General features: G+C 32.0%; 1 protein-coding gene across 1 annotated transcript; it reads left to right on the top strand.

Moving 5' to 3' along the window:
- The first annotated feature begins 10,715 nt into the window (after positions 1-10,715).
- On the top strand, positions 10,716-16,329 carry LOC139487734 (uncharacterized). Its single transcript, XM_071272777.1, has 3 exons — positions 10,716-10,953; positions 12,997-13,017; positions 16,005-16,329. The coding sequence occupies exons 1-3, from the start codon at positions 10,788-10,790 to the stop codon at positions 16,280-16,282; spliced, it is 465 nt and encodes a 154-aa protein (XP_071128878.1). The 5' UTR covers positions 10,716-10,787; the 3' UTR covers positions 16,283-16,329.
- The last annotated feature ends 1,354 nt before the right edge of the window (positions 16,330-17,683 follow it).

Genomic DNA, 17,683 nt, shown 5'->3' with positions numbered 1-17,683 from the left:
ATGCTTCACTACTCAACGTCGATTTTTTATGATTAGATCTGTTTGCTAGAAGCTATAAATAAAAGTTCAACTGTGTTCGGTGGATATAACGATTTCAAGTTGTTGAAGTCGGCCTGCCAGGGTTCATTTGACCTTGACATAATTTTAGTTGTAGAATTTTACATTGATTATTAAGATGTTGGAGAACTTAAAAGAAGAACAATTTAAGTCTGATATAAGCTCAAAATCGATGGAGAGAACAACTTTACATAAATTTCACAAAGAAATTTCTAAAGTTTTAATTTGCAACCATACTTCATTTCCTCACTTTCTTCTCAAGATTAACGATTTATTTTTAAACATTCTCTGTCATAAATAAAATGCTTTAAATCTCTACATATGTCTATGAAACGACCGTCTGTGCAAATATGTACATTTGTCTTTTGGTAGAGTACAGCTTTAGCCATCACTTGGCATCCGTCGTCGTCCTCGTCCGTCTGGTGTAAACTATTTCAAACATCTTCTCCTCTGAAACTACAGAACCATTTCCAACCAAACTTAAGCTGAATTATCCTTAGGGTATCTTGAATAAAGTTTGTTTTATTTTCTGTTTCGTCAAAAAACATGGCCGCCATGGCTAAAAATAGAACAGGGATGAATGCAGTTTTTGGCTTATATTTCAAAAACCAAAGCAGTTAGAGCAAATCTGACTGGGGTAAAAGTGTTCATAAGGTAAATTTCTATTAGCCCTGAAATTTTCAGATGAATCTAATAACCCATTGTTGGGTTGCTGCCACTAAATTGTAAATTTTAAGGAAATTTTGCAGTTTTTGGTTATTATCTTGAATAGTATTAATGATAAAGATAAACTGTAATCCGCAAATATGTTCAGCAAAGTAAGATCTAAAAATAATATCCTGACTAAAATGGTCAATTGACCCCTTAAAGAGTAATTGTCCTTTAAGGACAATTTTACACAATTTGTTTATCATGTTTTCTTACTTTAAAAAATCTTCTTTACTGAAACCACTGAACCAATTTCAACCAAACTTCAGCTAAATGATCCTTAGGGTGTCAAAAATAAAGCTTGTGTTTTATTTTCTGTTTCGTAAAAAAACATGGCCGCCATGGCTAAAAATAGAACAGGGATGAATGCAGTTTTTGGCTTATATTTCAAAAACCAAAGCAGTTAGAGCAAATCTGACGTGGGGTAAAGGTGTTCATAAGGTAAAGTTCAATCAGTACTGAAATTTTCAGAATAATCTACTAACCCATTGTTTGGTTGCTGCCACTAAATTAGTAATTTCAAGGAAATTTTGCAGTCTGGTTATTATCATGAATAGTATTAATGATAAAGATAAGCTGTAAACAGCAAATATGTTCAACAAAGTAAGATCTACAAATAAGTTAATATGACCAAAATTGGCAATTGACCCCTTAAATAGTTATTGGCAATTTTAGTAGATTTTCTTTATTCTTATATTGTCAAAACTATATGATTGTTTTTTCATCAGTCTCTATCACTCCGAAAATGTATAATTTGAAATTACATATCTCTTAAGTAAACCTTCCTCTTGTATGTTTTTAAAAATACTTTCTTATTATGTTAGAATCCAGTGTTTTTGAGCATTGATATCGAAACGAAACCCGAAACTACGAATATCCATTGTACAACATTTTTGTGCTTAGTTAGCATTCAAATCTTTCGAGTTTATAGTTTACTTTTCGTAAAGTTCTCAGTGTTATAGCATATGTTTAATTTCTTGCCATTTTTTTTTTACTTGTGGTAGATAAAAAAAAATTCAGTATTTGCCATCACGTGGAAAAAGCCCACATTCGATAGCTTTATTACAAATCCTTAATCCAATTGCATATATTTTTGTCTTTTGATAAAATCTGGCTTCTTTCTGTCAATTATTAACCTTTCTTCGAGTTCTCCTTGTGGCAATCTTTTTGTTCTGTAATTGGAAATCACTCTTCTTTTCCCTTTTTTGCATCACAAATTACATGACTTTTACAGCTTTCTCTTTCACCTCTCAAATGCATAAACTAAACTACAGGACAAGTAATTGAACATATATTATGGTTACTGATAAAAAAAAAAGATTCAAACTTACCTGGAAGGTTTGCCGGTCATTTATAAATCAACCATGTACAATTTTTTTTATCCCTTCTTAAAATTAGAGAAAACTGTGGTCTCTCTCTCTCTATAAATGCCTGTACCAAGTCAGGAATATGTCAGTTTTTGTCCATTCGTTTTATGCGTTTTATTCTTTGATTTTTCCATGTGATTAGGGACTTTCCGATTGAATTTTCCTCGGAGTTCAGTATCTTTGGGATTTTACTTTTTATCAAAAGATGCCAAAATTTACACATGAAAAACACTTACCTTTGACACACATGATATACTTAAATTCAAAAGTTCACAAATGTTTTATGAGAGATAAAATTGATTCTCCTACTTTGAATATATAACAAAATTTTTGAACCCCTTTCTCCGCGAACAGGAAGAAAAAAACACGACCCCTTACATTTGACCAGCCCCCCTCCCAGGTAAGAAGTTATAAGTCCCTAAGATTGGAAATAAAATGAATTGAGAATGGAAATCCGGGAATGTAATTAAGAGACAACAACCCAACCAAAGAGCAGACAACATTATAAGGCCACCAATTGGTCTTCAAGACAGCGAGAAAATTCCGCACTTGGAGGCGGGATTCAGCTTGTCCCTAAAGCAGTAATAGAAAATAATACGTTGATTCACAACGGACAACAACAAAACTAAGTTAACCCAACACATTTGTACGAAAAGAAATGTTTTTTCATGTACCTGTTAGCTACGAGTAATGGGTACATAGCTAATAGATTAACATCACTGAAATCTAATACAAATTGTTGGCATTTATGTAAGAAATGGATGCAGCAACCGGTAAAAAATAGTGAAGGGACACACTGATTTCAAACACTTATCAAAGATACTAGGCTTTTACTGCAAAGGACACTTACCATGGAATCAAGGAATATTGTACAGGTATTTTACAATAAATCTCAGCCATATAAGCATTTTAAATATTCATGAGTTTTTTCCCCCAGCTGACATTATAAAAAGGTATAATTTGAAACTAAGTTTATCTATAGTTCATCCTCTTTAGTTTATTTTATAATGAATTATAGGTTGTTAAAATCCAGGGTACTTGAACCTTCGCCATAATCTATCTCTTCAGCAATTTCTATCATTCCATTAAACTCACGAGCTCGAAACTGCGAATATCCGTAATACAACATTGTTTTGTAATTGTGTTTATATTTGTACTTTATTAGAATCCAGGGTTTTCGAGTTAAAAACTTTCTCGTTTCAAGTTCTTTTTATTGCAGAGTATGTTCAGATTCTTACCATGGGGTATACCAGTTGTCAATAGTAATTAAATTGACAGTTATTTGATATTGATGCTTATTATTATATAGAAATACTCGCCATTAATTTGAAAGGATATATGAGCAAAAACCTCTTATGCATTCACGTATGTGTATTTATCTTTTGTATGAGTCTGGCTTCTTGTGTCATTTACACTCTTTCAAATTCTCCTCGTGGTAATTTTTGCTCTAATTTTTGTTCAGTGGTGTATGTTGGAACGTTATCTTATAGGTGACTACACTAATTTTCTTTACTGTTGTATCACAAAATTATACTTCTGGTTTTTGAGCAACCTGTATCATCTCTAAAATTCCTTCATCATCTTTGGTTGAAATTCCGAAGGAATATAGAGTATGGCTTTGATTATCCAGGATTTCCTCTTTGGTAACTGTCGTTGGTGTATATGTTGAGTGTCCAAGTGAATTATCAATACCTACTGCATTAATCAAGAAGTTAATGTAATGAGATTAATAAACAAATACGATGTTGTTTGGGGCTTTATCTGCGGAGACAACATAAATGTCATGAAGGGAAGGAAAAGTGTGTTGCAACATTTGGGTCTTTAAAGATGGATGTAGCATGGGTATTGATAGACCCAATCAATTCTGATTTGTATTTGTACTTATGGCTATCGCATAAAATTCCATTATTTGACAACAAAGTTTGAACAAAATAAACAGACAAAAATGTCAAAAGAAAGGTTACAGCAGCTAATATTGTGATTACCTGAATCACTATAAAACAAACAAAAATGTCAAAAAAGAAAACACAAGAAGGCTTATAGACTAAGTTCATAAACAAATTTCAAGAATAACACAACAACACAATGATGGGATGTATAAGTACCGAGCCACGTCAAATATAGACCAAACAGTAAAAGTAATAATTTACAACTTCAAAAAAATAATATCAAAATTAAGACGACAAGCAACGTCAGTTCCACATGCACTTTCCGTAGAAAAATTTTCCTATATACCTTTAAAAGATTTTTTTTGAGTCAAGTGCCTGTTGTCAGTACCTAGATTTACTGTGATAACTATTTACACCACTGGGTCGATGCCACTGCTGGTGGACGTTTCGTACCCGAGGGTATCACAAGCCCAGTAGTCAGCATTTTGGTGTTGACATGAATATCAATAACATGGTCATTTTTATAAATTTTCTGTTTACATAACTATGAATTTTTCGATAAACTAAGGATTTTCTTATCCCAGGCATAGATAACCTTAGCCGTATTTGGCACAACTGTTTTGGATTTTTGAGTCCTCAATGCTGTTCAACTTTGTACTTGTTTGGCTTTATCACTATTTTGATCTGATCGTCACTGATGAGTCTTATGTAGACGAAACGCGCGTCTGGCGTACTAAATTATAAATCTGGTACCTTTGATAACTATATTACACCAAGACCATCATATATTATTTGTGAAGTGGATACGGAATGTTTTTTTTAAAAAGATGACTTGGTATCTTCTGATGAAATTGATTAAGAAAAAAGGATGAACAGTTTTCAAGTTGACATAATCCTGGTTCATCAAAGTTTTGCTCAGACACTTAAGCCTGACTAGCAACTGGAAGCTCTTGAATACCGAAGGAGTTGGAAAATGTATATCCAATTTTCAGGTGAAGTTGGTATTTTGCTACTTAGGTAGGGGAAATTGATAATAAAAGCACTGTTATTAACATGGGATATAAGGGATTGAAATACATCGTACTAATTAACTGCTACTGTTCATAAAAGAGGGGCTAAAGATACCAGATGGACAGTCAAACTCATAGATCGAAAATATACTGACAACGCCATGGCTAAAAAGGAAAAAGACACAAACAATATTCATTAATAATTAGTGTTGTAAAAGGTTAACCGTTCGTACGACCGAAAACCGAATACCCAAAAAGCTAACCGGTTAACCGGACTTTTTTTTCAATTTTATTAGATTTGATATAAATCATTAAATTGTTACAAATTTTATATGTTTTCTTTAAAAATTGTCGTCGTGGTAATTAATTTGACGGATCAATTGTCCATTATATTGATTGGTATTGTTAATTCAAAAATATAAAATTAATTAGAACTTGTCTCTCAGCTCGGGGCAAGATCTTAAAGAAACATAATTAGTTTTATGATTTTTTTAAGAGTAATTTTTAATCAGTTATACGATTAAATTTTACGATTTACTTCATTATTTCATTTTTGATCTTATATTGTGTAGACCTACATCTGAATGTGCAATCTCCGTATTGCAAGTCTTTGTCATACTTTTAACTAAGTGCTAACTCAAAATATGTAAAAAGCAAACCAACATGAATGCCATCAATGTATACTTGATGGTACTAATATCAGGATTAATCAATTTTAACTGAAACATTTCACATTATTTTCGGCCCGGCGACAACAAGACAAAATAGAAGAATCATCGGTTTCAGACATATTCAATTCTACGAGATCAAGACGTTTTTTTTATTATTAAAATTCAAATTTCGACAGGAATCTTCACAGACAAGCCTTATAAAACCAAAGGCCAAACTTCAATTCATCGTATTATAAAAACGTAAATGTATGACTTGGATGGAATGCAGTCACATTGACACTCATACAAAATCTTCTTATATCGATGTGTAGGGTACTATTGATAAGGCCTTCAAAAATTAACTTAAACTACCGGTTAACTGGTTATTCGGTCGAACGATTATACGAGTAACCGGTTAGGCAAAGTGTACGATTTGACAACACTATTAATAAGAATCGCCAAACTATGCTAAAACCATCTTAAGTCATCTCTTTGGGATCTGAGATCACCTAAGAGCACCCCCAGTTTTGCTGGGGTTCGTGTTGCTAAGTCTTCCAGTTTTCCATGTTGTGTATCGTGTAATATTATTTGTCTGTTTGTCTTTTTCAAATTAACCATGGCGTTGTCTGTTTGTTTTCGATCTATGTGTTTATATATTTTTTTTAATATTGTCATACAAAACGGGAGGTTTGTTTAGCCATAACACCGGGTTCAGCTAATCATTTTTTTCTTTAAATATCCTTTACCAAGTCAGGAATATTGCAGTTGTTATCAAATAGCTAGTCTATATATATGTTGGCGTTTGCTTTTGTTGAACTTTACTGTTCATGTTGTTTCTTTGTTTTCCCCTTATTGCTGATGTGTTTTCCTCAGTTTTAGTTTGTTACCCGGATTTGTAATTACTTTTGAACACCAGTATACTACTGTTGCCTTTATTTTGCAGTTATTTCAGGTCCATTTTTGTCACAAAGTTCGTCAAGAATGCATACAGCAGTTTTGGTCTTCATTTTCTTGAAGTTGAGAGTTCCTAACGGAGTTAAATCAAGAAACGCGCTTCGGAAGCACGAACATTTTTTGTGAGTGATAAGAAAACAAATTACATGAACGATAGTTTATTAACATGTAAGTAACAGCTTGTGAATGATGGGAACACAATAGATTATGATCAACATATACAATGTACACTGATGCTTGATGAGATAAACCCGGAGTTTAATAGTTTTCCTAAAGACAGAAATTGCGGTATTGACAAACAAGGTGAAAAGGAGAAAATAAAACCACAAAAAAGGAAGCAAAAATAACGTCGATAGAGTTATTTCATAGACCGGAAGATATATTGATAAAGTCTGTGATGTAATAAACAAAACGAATATAAGTGGATATTAGTAGAAATTATTCAAGTTAGATTGTATTATCGAGTTAATTTAGAATCTTGATAAAGAACAAGCAGGCTAACAATTTAATAATCGTGTAGAATGCCAGTCATATTTCATTCCCTACTGTCTTTATTGGCGAAGCTAACACAATTATTTCTGGGTTTATATTTTATATAAAGACTAATCGCCTCAGAGACTATAGAAAATCATATTTTAAAACAATAATTTGTGTGGTGTACACAATCCAGACCCGAGATGTAGCTTGATTGACGGGAAGACGGTAAGGGTCAGTGATATAATTGGTAAAAGACAAAATTTTCTTCAGATACATTAAATAAAGGATTGTTAATAAGACGGACAGAATAAGATTACTTTCTTATTAAATTTAATCTTCATTCTGTTTCAGTTTGATTTAATGCACTATAAATTAATGGAATACTGTAACATATATCATTCTTACATTTAAATAGATCTCCTAGGTTTTTTCTCAAAAGACTTTCTAAAGAAAAATGACACACTTTAGGTCTTAGTTCATACTTCTGAAAAGTCTGACATGTACAAACTTACTTTAAGAATGGTTGATTTGAATTGGGAAATATTGAAAACTAATTCTAAAATTTTGCTATAATCATATCAAACTGATAATTTACAGCTGATAAAATTTTCATTTCTTCAAAAAAAGAATGGTTCCAACTTCCTAATGCAACATGCGGATCTGGTTATTACTTCAGGTCATTTCGATTACAAAGCTTCCTATATAGATACTAGTAGATAAATATGTTTTCATAAATCAAGAACCCATGGTTGGGGAAACAGGGGGAGGTCAATTGTTACATTTTTGCATTTTTAGTTGTTAAAACAAGTTACTAGTACATGACAAGAGAACAATACATTGACAAAAGATGTATCGCAAATGAAAAAACATAAAAAAGATCAAAAAGTTACATTAAAAGTCTTATAATGACAAGACGGGTACACCAATGACAACCTACTGAAGTGTTGCATATTATTCGGAAGTTTTCAATCTGAGTAACACTTGACTTCAAGCAAGGGTTAATCAATCAATCAATTCTGCTAGCCTTAGTTGCCAAACATTATCTGGCACAAACAGTTATTGTTAGGATTAAAACAAACGTTTAGTCTCGACAAGCGTTTTTAGGCCGTACTGGCAGACAAAGCAGCAACAATGACATAAATTCTATACGAAAGTTCTTATGAATGAAACTATAAATTCTATACGAAAGTTCGATTAGGAATGAAACTATAAATTCTATACGAAAGTTCTTATGGATGAAACTGTAAATTCTCAATATACATGGCCGTCCACTCCACAGAGTGTCAGATATTGAATAATCAAGTCAATACCACATATAAGCTAAAGGCTTTCTACGAATATTTGAAGGTATCTACTATGTATTATTGTCGAATTCAAGGAGGGATCTGGGGAGTTTGAACCCCTCTTTTAGTTTGAAAACTTATGCTTTGGTATGGTGACATACGGTTAGAGCTATTTTTTATATGTCTTGCTTGTGTTATAACCTCCAGGATCCGCACATATAAGCATTAATTGACTACTTTTAAAAACTACGGTAAAAAATCGTTTCATATAGGATTCTATTTTGTTATGCTTTAACTAGTTTCCTACAATTTAAGAACATCTAGTTATAAACCTTTATAACAAAGCATATGAAACTAATGGAATTTATTAATTCTGAAGTGTCAAAATCTTTTTAGATGTCATGGATTTATAAATTACGTGCTTTTGATGGTGTGTTCAATTCGGTTGATGGTATGACTTGTTGAATCTATGCACATCGCTTCCGTATAATCTCATCTGAAATGTTCCTTTAAAAACTCTGATTGCAGATTTATTTGCTGCAATTCATATTCAGCCTTCTTCTGCAACGAAAAAGGTAAATATGCTTGATATACCTAATGGAACTGTGATGAGATTTTTAAAGCCATAAATATTCTCCTTGAAACTTTTATGTATGTTTATAATTGATTATACTGAGTAAATTTATCATAAGAAACTTACTTTGAATAAATTTAATACAGTATATGAACAGCAATGATTGTCCTTGTTTTACATGAGATTTTTATAATTTAAGAGGAAAAACCTAATACATTTATTTAGGACGATGAGATAATTTTCAGTTTCCTATTGGTAATTTTCGTGTTTCTGTATAGCGAAGTTCCCTTAGAACCTTCTAATGTTGTGTATTTTTCATACTCGTTCGCTATGCATGTGTCTGTAGTGATGTTTTAGATTTCTATGAACGGAATCTATTTATAACTGGTACATTGTGAAGTCATTGATTTCCGTATCACAAATTACTTAATTTTTTTTACTAAATTCTTTCATAAATACAATAATGATTTGGAAATTTGACCGTACCTGTATAATTTGTAAAACGCGATTTCACATCTAAATTTTGCTGTAATGTCGTTTTATAAAGCCTGTAAATTTAAATTGGATCATGTAAACTAAATGTTGCTTTGTATGTTATATTCATTCTCAAAAGGCTATGTCTGCATAAAGCGACATTTCTCGTACGACAATTAACGGAGTTACAAATAAGTGATATTGTAACGGTTTATTTCTTCCTCTGTGATATTTTATCCTGAGGATAATTTGTCCCGGTATTTTTGTCTCAGGCATGGTATTTCACAGGTTGATTTTTTCCAGAGGAGTGAAAATCTATCTGTGTTATGCGGATAGAATGTACCGGTATATATTTGCCGTACTATAATTCACAGAACCGTGTGAAATATAGAGTCCCATTAACTACTATGTAAGTTACTCACAATTAATATATACCTGACTATAATTATAAAATGTTTCACAAAGGTAGACCAAATTTGCATAATTTATCAAAGGGAGGTAATTATGAGAAATTTATATTTTTTTAAAGATATTACAAGCGCTTCATTTGTTTCTAACTTCAACCTGATTAAACGATGTATTTTTTTCTACGTTTGTAAAAGTATGTTTACCGACAACATGTGCATTCATTATATTGAAAGTTCAAACAGGGTCAGTAAAGACTAATTAAACGATGTATTTGTTTCTACTAATGTAGCGTTTAAAAAACAAAAATAAACGCCACACAACGTTTGCAAAATTTTGTTTAGAAAGAAATGCAGCCGATATAAACATGCTGCATTGTGAATGTTTTCAAAACAAATACTAGTACCTGCACTGACAAAAACATTAAGACATTTGCGAACCGTAATATATGCCTTCTGTTCAGTAGATATAAACTCGAAACCGGAAATGTTACAGTATATTCCCTGTCTGAGACCCGATTAATATATAATATATATTGCAATGTTCAAAAATATATTGTTAAGAAACTCATCATTTACCCCAGGATTCAAGATTTGTATACCAGACGCACTTTCGTCTACAATGGCCTGATCAGCAACGCTCGACTAAAAAAAGTTATAAAGGCCAATCAAAGACCCATAATTCCGAAAGGTTTAACCAAAAACAGAGGTTAGGAAAATTCAAATTTAATTTAAGATCATGACTATATCAATGATAATTCAGGTCAAGAAGAAAGTGCTGACTACTGGACTAAATTGTTATTGTAAAGAAAAACAAAAAACGGAAAAAGGAAAAAGGAAACTTCAGATAGGAAATCCGAAAAACAGCTAATACATATAAACAAAAATATATAAGTATCTTGCGAAATTTGTATTTTCAAATTAGGTACATAACGTCAAAATGTATAAAATGTACACCAAAATTTTACTAGCTACTTTGTTGGTTATCCAAATTGCACATATGGTTGCCCTACCTGACCATTTAAATGCAACGATGATTGGTAGTGTTGATGCATCACAACTGAACAGGGAGCTAAAACAATACATCAACGAACAGATAAAACAGGGTGAGTAAAATACTATTTATTAATAGCTTCTTTTAAGATGTCTTTTGGAAGTCGTAAGAAATTATAATGCTTTAATGTTTAAGTTGTTAGTTGTTGACATATTCGTTGATATATGCTATATATTCTAAAGGTTAATTGTAATTTGCATAATTTTAACTAGATATTTCGCGTCATTATATAACTGTAAACTTTTAAAAACAATGTCATTAATATTTTTTTTTTTTAAATTGATTTTATTTCTCAAGCTGATCAAGGAAAATCATCTTGCAAGTTTTAAAGCTTGATTCAATCGAATTCTCGGACAATGTTATTCTGAAATGGTAATATAATGTATGGATTTTTCTCATTGTTGAAAGCTGTACGATGACCTATAGTTGTTAATTTCTTTGTCATGTTGTCTTTTGTGGAGAGTTGTTTGATTTACAATTATATTTTTAGGACATCTTATCTATATTTCTTGTTTAGTTTTTTCGATTGCTTTCTAACCTTAAGGCGTTATTTAAATGAAAGTGCTCTCAACTCAAAAACTCTTTCAAAAAGGTTATAAGGAAGGACAAATGAAACCTAAAATAACAAAAATACTGAACTCCGAGGAAAATTCAAAAAGGAAAGTCCCAAATCAAATGGCAAAATCAAAAGCTGTGGAATATGGGACTTTGAGGTTCCGAATGTTTCATCGGTTCAGAATTCAGTGATTATGATTTATAATAATCCTTTCGAAAATTGTCCGTCTATAAATTTTTATTTTGAAATTATAAAGAAACTAAATTTTCAACTACCCCTGACAAAGTTGACCTTGGCTACCTTTAAAGTTTTGGGTTTTTACGGTCATATAGATATATCTTTGCAACTGCTTCGGTTCTTGTACATCTTTGGGTTTCGACTTTAATCACGTGTATCGAGGCCAATACAGCAAACCTTGAATCTATACCAGTGCCGATACAGAATCAGCCAGTTAATTACACTATAATATTTGTATATTCCCGGCAAAAATGACAAATACCAAATTCGGTTATTATATATACATAATATGAACATTACAACTGCATATTTCAACTTATGTTATTAACCTCATCCAAAAATATTCGACTGTCCATGTGATGTTCACAGCAAGAATTGACAGTATTAAATGTCCAATTAACTCGTATAATCGCTATTATTGCATAGCAATATAATATTTCCCACAAAAAGTCACGAAAAAATAGCGTGCAATAAATTCCAATATTGCACTAGTGCAATAAATCCTTTAAATTCATGACGTCATCAACGACAAAATCTTAGTTTAAACTAATTTTTACTTTCAAATATTATATTGCTATACAATAAAAGGGTTATTGCATGAATATTGGGGAATATTGTCCCTCGTAGAACACCGTATGGCCTTCAAAAATGAGCAAAGTCCATACTGAATAGTCAGCTATAAAAGTTCCCGAAATGACAGTTGTAAAAATAACGGCCTTTGACAATAACAATCAAAACCAAGGAGTAAACAAAGACTCACAAAACCAAAGGACACTTACATCAACAGTTATAAATAATAATTAAGAAACAACACGAACTCCACTAAAAACTGGGAGTGAAATCAGGTGCTCCGGGAAGGTACGCATTTCAACAAACGACAATCACTGAATTACAGGTTTCCGAATTGGGATAGGCTCATACATACAGGATGTGACATGGTTAAACATGATAGCGTGATCCCAACCCTCCCCTAACATGGGACAGTGATGTAACGGGACAATATGCATGCATTCAGTCCAGATAGATGACCATGGTCAAGATTATTTTTTATATTTAATCGCCATTTCTGCTTCGCGTCATGGCTATATCATGTATTATTCGATTTAAGAATGTTGTATTTTTTACATAAATTATTTTCTAGTCGTTATTGATTCATTTAAAGTAAGGTAATAATTGTAATTCAAATTATCGAAAATGTATATGTTAAACTGTCAGATGTTCCTTCACAATGAATAAAGTCTATTCAATTAAAGATGTCATGGTGTTTCGTTTACTAATATTTAGATTATTTTTTTTTTACAGCGTCAAGAACCAGAGAAGGATGTAAGTATTATTGAACAATACCGAAAACAATGTTTTTGACGCATGCCTTCAATATATATACTGAACACTCTAGCTTGCTGTTCGGTGTGAGTCAACGCTTTGTGTTGAAGACCGTACTTTGTCCTATAATGGTTTTACTTTTACAAAAGAGGGACGAAAGATACCAAAGGGACAGTCAAACTCATAAATCTAAAACAAACTGACAACGCCATGGCTAAAAATGAAAAAGACAAACAGAAAAACAATAGTATACATGACACAACATAGAAAACTAAAGAATAAACAACACGAACCCCACCAAAAACTAGGGGTGATCTCAGGTGCTCCGGAAGGGTAAGCAGATCCTGCTCCACACGTGGCACCCGTCGTGTTGCTTATGTGATTACAAATCCGGTAAATAGTCTAATTCGGTAGGTCACATTCATGAAAGAGAAGGGGATTGTAGTTACGACGTAAGGAACATATCCGATATCATTTGTGAAACGGTTATTCCATAACGGTCAACCAACTCGTGATGGCGTCCGTAAAATTTACGAAGGGATGATTTCAACTTCACCATTTGGAACTCTTGGTTTAATATCTTCCTTGTGAGCAGTAACCCTTTATCAAGAAAATCATGATAGGAAACGCAAGCACGGGAATATCGTATCAATTGGGAGATATATACCCCGTATGCAGGTGCTGCTGGAATGTTGCTACTTAGAAATGGAAAGTTCACAATTGGAAAGCTGAAATCATCTCTTTTGTCGTAAAGTTTTGTTTTCAACCGACCCTCATTGTCAATTTCTAGATGTAAGTCAAGATATGAAGCCGACTTAACTGTATCTGTAGTATCCTTTATCTCCAATTCGATGGGATAGATGCGTTCTACATAGTCACCAAATTTTGAATTGTTTAGTGAAAGAACGTCATCTATATAGCGGAAAGTAGAGTTAAAGGATATTGCTAACTTCTTATCTTTCTTCCTAAGAAGTTCCTGCATGAAGTCAGCCTCATAATAATAAAGAAACAAGTCGGCAAGTAGAGGGGCACAGTTTGTTCCCATTGGGATGCCGACAGTCTGTTGAAAAACACGTCCTCCGAACGTTACAAATATGTTGTCAATCAAGAAATCAAGCATCTTGATAATATCGGTTTCAGAGAATTTTTTGTTTGAATCAGAGTGATTCTTTACAAAGTATGATTTATCCCTCCCTAAGACAAGATACTTGTATCTACGTTGGCCATTCTTTTTTATGAAGCAAAGTAATACCAACTCTTTCAATTTGTCTTTTAGTTTGGAATGTGGAATACTTGTATAAAGAGTAGAAAAGTCAAATGTTTTAATATTGTTACAAGATGAAAGAGAGTTAGATTGTATGTACTCTAAAAGATTTTTGGAATTTTTAAGTATCCACATCTGATTCACGCCACCTCTAGAATAGGCAGTTTCACAATAACTTTGAAGCCCGTCTTTGATTGCTGATAAAATAGATGTTAATAATTTAGAAAGAGGTTTCGTGGAGCACTTGGAAGACCCAGCAATATACCGTTGTTTGTAAGGACACTTATGTAGTTTAGGTATCCAATACAGTGATGGAAGATCCAGTTCTTCATCTTTGGTTGAAATTATGACTTGGATGGAGAGTTGTTTCATTGGCACTCATACCACATCTTCTTATATCTATTTGAGATTAATGCTAAGAAGACAAGTAGTCCCATAACACAATAAAACGTAAAGGCTGTGTTAATTAATCTCTCTAAAAGTTAAAGGAAAACAACATTTGTATAATACTGATGTCATTAGCATATTAATAACAATTATAAGGCAAAACTGGTAAAAAGTTGAAGAGCATTGAGGACCAAAATCAACCAAAACGTTGTCCAAAATCAATCAATTTTTTATAGATATACCAGTATACATGCAGCTCATATGTAATATGAATGGTTGCAGGTCATGCATGTCCGGGTGTGTCAAAAGTTATCAAAAGTACCAGGATTATGATGTTTTTACTGCTCTGCGTCTTATTGTCAAACAATTTGTATATTTGCCCTCCGAAACGTTTTGAATATGGCGTAAATAATTCAAGTAATATGTGACATGCTCACTGAAAACAGAGTCTTTGGAGAGGTCAGTGAAAGTAAACTATCATAGTGTCGGTGTATATATATACCACCTTAGTTGCAATTAAGTAAAACCAATTAGTGTCAGTGTACGAAATACACTAAAGTAATTGTAAGTTTTAGTAAACCACACTAGTTTCAGTGTACATGAACGTCTTTGTAATCCATCTTAGTGTGGTACTTAATGAACTATACCATTGTTTTTGTAAGTAAATCATCTTAGTGTACAGGTTAGTAAATAAAGTTGGCATTGGTTAATTAAGCTAATTAAGTACAAATATTAGTAAACCTACTTAGTGATAGTGTAAGTAAACTATCTAAGTGTTATAAATATCAGTGTAAAAAAAGTAAAATATCAAAAATATCGAAACCATAGGAAATCCAAAATGAAAAGTCCATAGGCTCGAGGGTAATAAAAATTCAGCAAATATTTAAAGTTTTGTTTTAATTACAAAGTTTATTCATTACACTTTATATTAGTTTATAATATGGTACTAAAATTAACCAAACAAATCAATTCGTGTTGGCCCCAGATGACTTTTAAAATGTTTATATCATTGAAAGAGCTTCAAATTATCTCCCTTTGATGAAAAATGTCATTCTTTTTTGCATTAAAATTGAAATATATTTTTTTAACTCATAGGTGACCTATACTTTTTATTATTTTTTTCAAATAAGTTGTACTTAAACTAAACTGTTGTAAAATTTGAGCGATTTTTGTAATTTAGTTTTTTACACAAGACACTACATAGAAAACTAAATACTAAGCAACACGAACCCAACTTAAAACTGGATGTGATCTCAGGTGTTCCGGAAGGGTAAGCCATCCTGCTCCTTAAGTTGTGTTTCACGTGTTTTATTTAATATTTTATTTTTTAACACAGGTCAGTCTGGAGTCTTTGGCGAGCATGCCTATCCAGAGATTAAATTTCCAGCTTCAGGATACATTACTTTTAACCCACCATTTACTGCTGTTCCAGCCTTGGTGTACGGACTATATCTGTATGACACTTGGAAGGACTCCAATTCCAGACTGGTCACAGACGTTACCAATCTCTCTAAATCTGGATTCAATATGAAGATAAAGACCTATGCAGACACAAAAATGTGGGGAGCTCGTATTTCCTGGATGGCTTGTCCTAAAGCAACTGTAGATTTGTAACGCAAATATCAAAATAATTTGTGTTAAAATAAAAGGAATTTCTTTAATCTATATTCTGTTTTGATTATAACTTGTCAATTGAGGCATGTCTTTGTAAAAGAATAACCAACTCTTTATTACAAAGATACTTTTGTTCGTGTGGTTTTTTTGTTAAAGATATTAATATAATATATTTCTGAATCTATTTTATAGTGAAATTTTTCCTTGAATCTTATTTTTTATATATTCATTTATATAAAAAGATGACTTACAACTTGATTTAATAAGACAGATAACATTTCACAGGTACCAACTATCCAGCTGTTAAACATGCTTTTGTTCCAATATATTGTTATGCTATGATTTATCTCATTTCCATATAATCAACAGCTACATCTCATGATCTCTGTCCCCAGACAAAACTATTTATATAGTTAAAAATATTATCATAATCAAATTCTTCTATTACTGTTTTAAACAGTAGTAATACAACTATATTTCTACCTTACTTTTAAATTTATATTTGCACTGAGATCTGAAAACAACTTACTTTAACATGTATTACACTAGCCTTATTTAATCATGATATTATTTTCACAATTTCGCCTTGAAATTACTTCTGGTTTTCTTCCCTATGTTTCATGATAATTTTCTTTTTAAAAGGATGATATTGACTGGAATATTTCAGTGAAATTATTTCCCATTATAATACATCTTTTTTTTTAACAATTTCGCTTTTTTTCAATTATTTCAGTGAAATTATTTCCCATTATAATACATCTTTTTTTTTAACAATTTCGCTTTTTTCAAATACACTATTGTTATTTCATAGTATTTTTAAAGGATAAGTTTTTTCTAATAACTTTTTACGGCAAAGGAAAAAATATCCCAGGGAAATATTTTCCTCCGGATAAAAAAATAACAACTACTACTGTGACATTTTTTCCTCCGGATCAAATTTCACCCGGATATAATTTTGCTTTACAATATCCTGTTAAGTGTATTACGAAAATTTACCATTTTCATTTAGTATTTCAAATTTCTCAAAAGTCACATTTCCCCTTTGACAACGGAAGTTTCCGATATCTTTAATGATATGCAAAACATCCACATGTTTCACCTGCAATTATAGGTATATTTGATGTCGCTTGATATCAACTCCAGTTATTTGATTTTAATATAATAATAAACGAGCCTTTGACAACTGTATCATCACTATTTAAATTAAATAACGAGAGAACCTTTTGAGCACGATTGTAATATACGCTGACTCATACTCAGAAGTCAACCAATCAAATAATAACATTTAGGAGTTCAAGCAAAAATTGTGTACTCCGTAAGTTTTTTATCTGATGGCACTGATGTGTGACATGTCTGCAGCACATTGTCAGTTAATCGGGCTTATATTTGAAGTGAAGCTTA

The sequence above is a fragment of the Mytilus edulis genome, chromosome 9 (assembly GCF_963676685.1).
Source record: "Mytilus edulis chromosome 9, xbMytEdul2.2, whole genome shotgun sequence".
NCBI classification, from domain to species: domain Eukaryota; kingdom Metazoa; phylum Mollusca; class Bivalvia; order Mytilida; family Mytilidae; genus Mytilus; species Mytilus edulis.
The sequence above is the reverse complement of the archived record's forward strand: the minus strand, read 5'-3'. Positions and strand labels throughout refer to the sequence as shown.

Bases quoted from the DNA above. Each gene is read 5' to 3' on its own strand.
- LOC139487734 (XM_071272777.1), top strand. From the start codon at position 10,788: ATGTATAAAATGTACACCAAAATTTTACTAGCTACTTTGTTGGTTATC. The intron at 10,954-12,996 runs GTGAGTAAAATA...TTTTTTTTACAG, and splicing joins CAACGAACAGATAAAACAGG to CGTCAAGAACCAGAGAAGGA. The intron at 13,018-16,004 runs GTAAGTATTATT...TTTTTAACACAG, and splicing joins GTCAAGAACCAGAGAAGGAT to GTCAGTCTGGAGTCTTTGGC.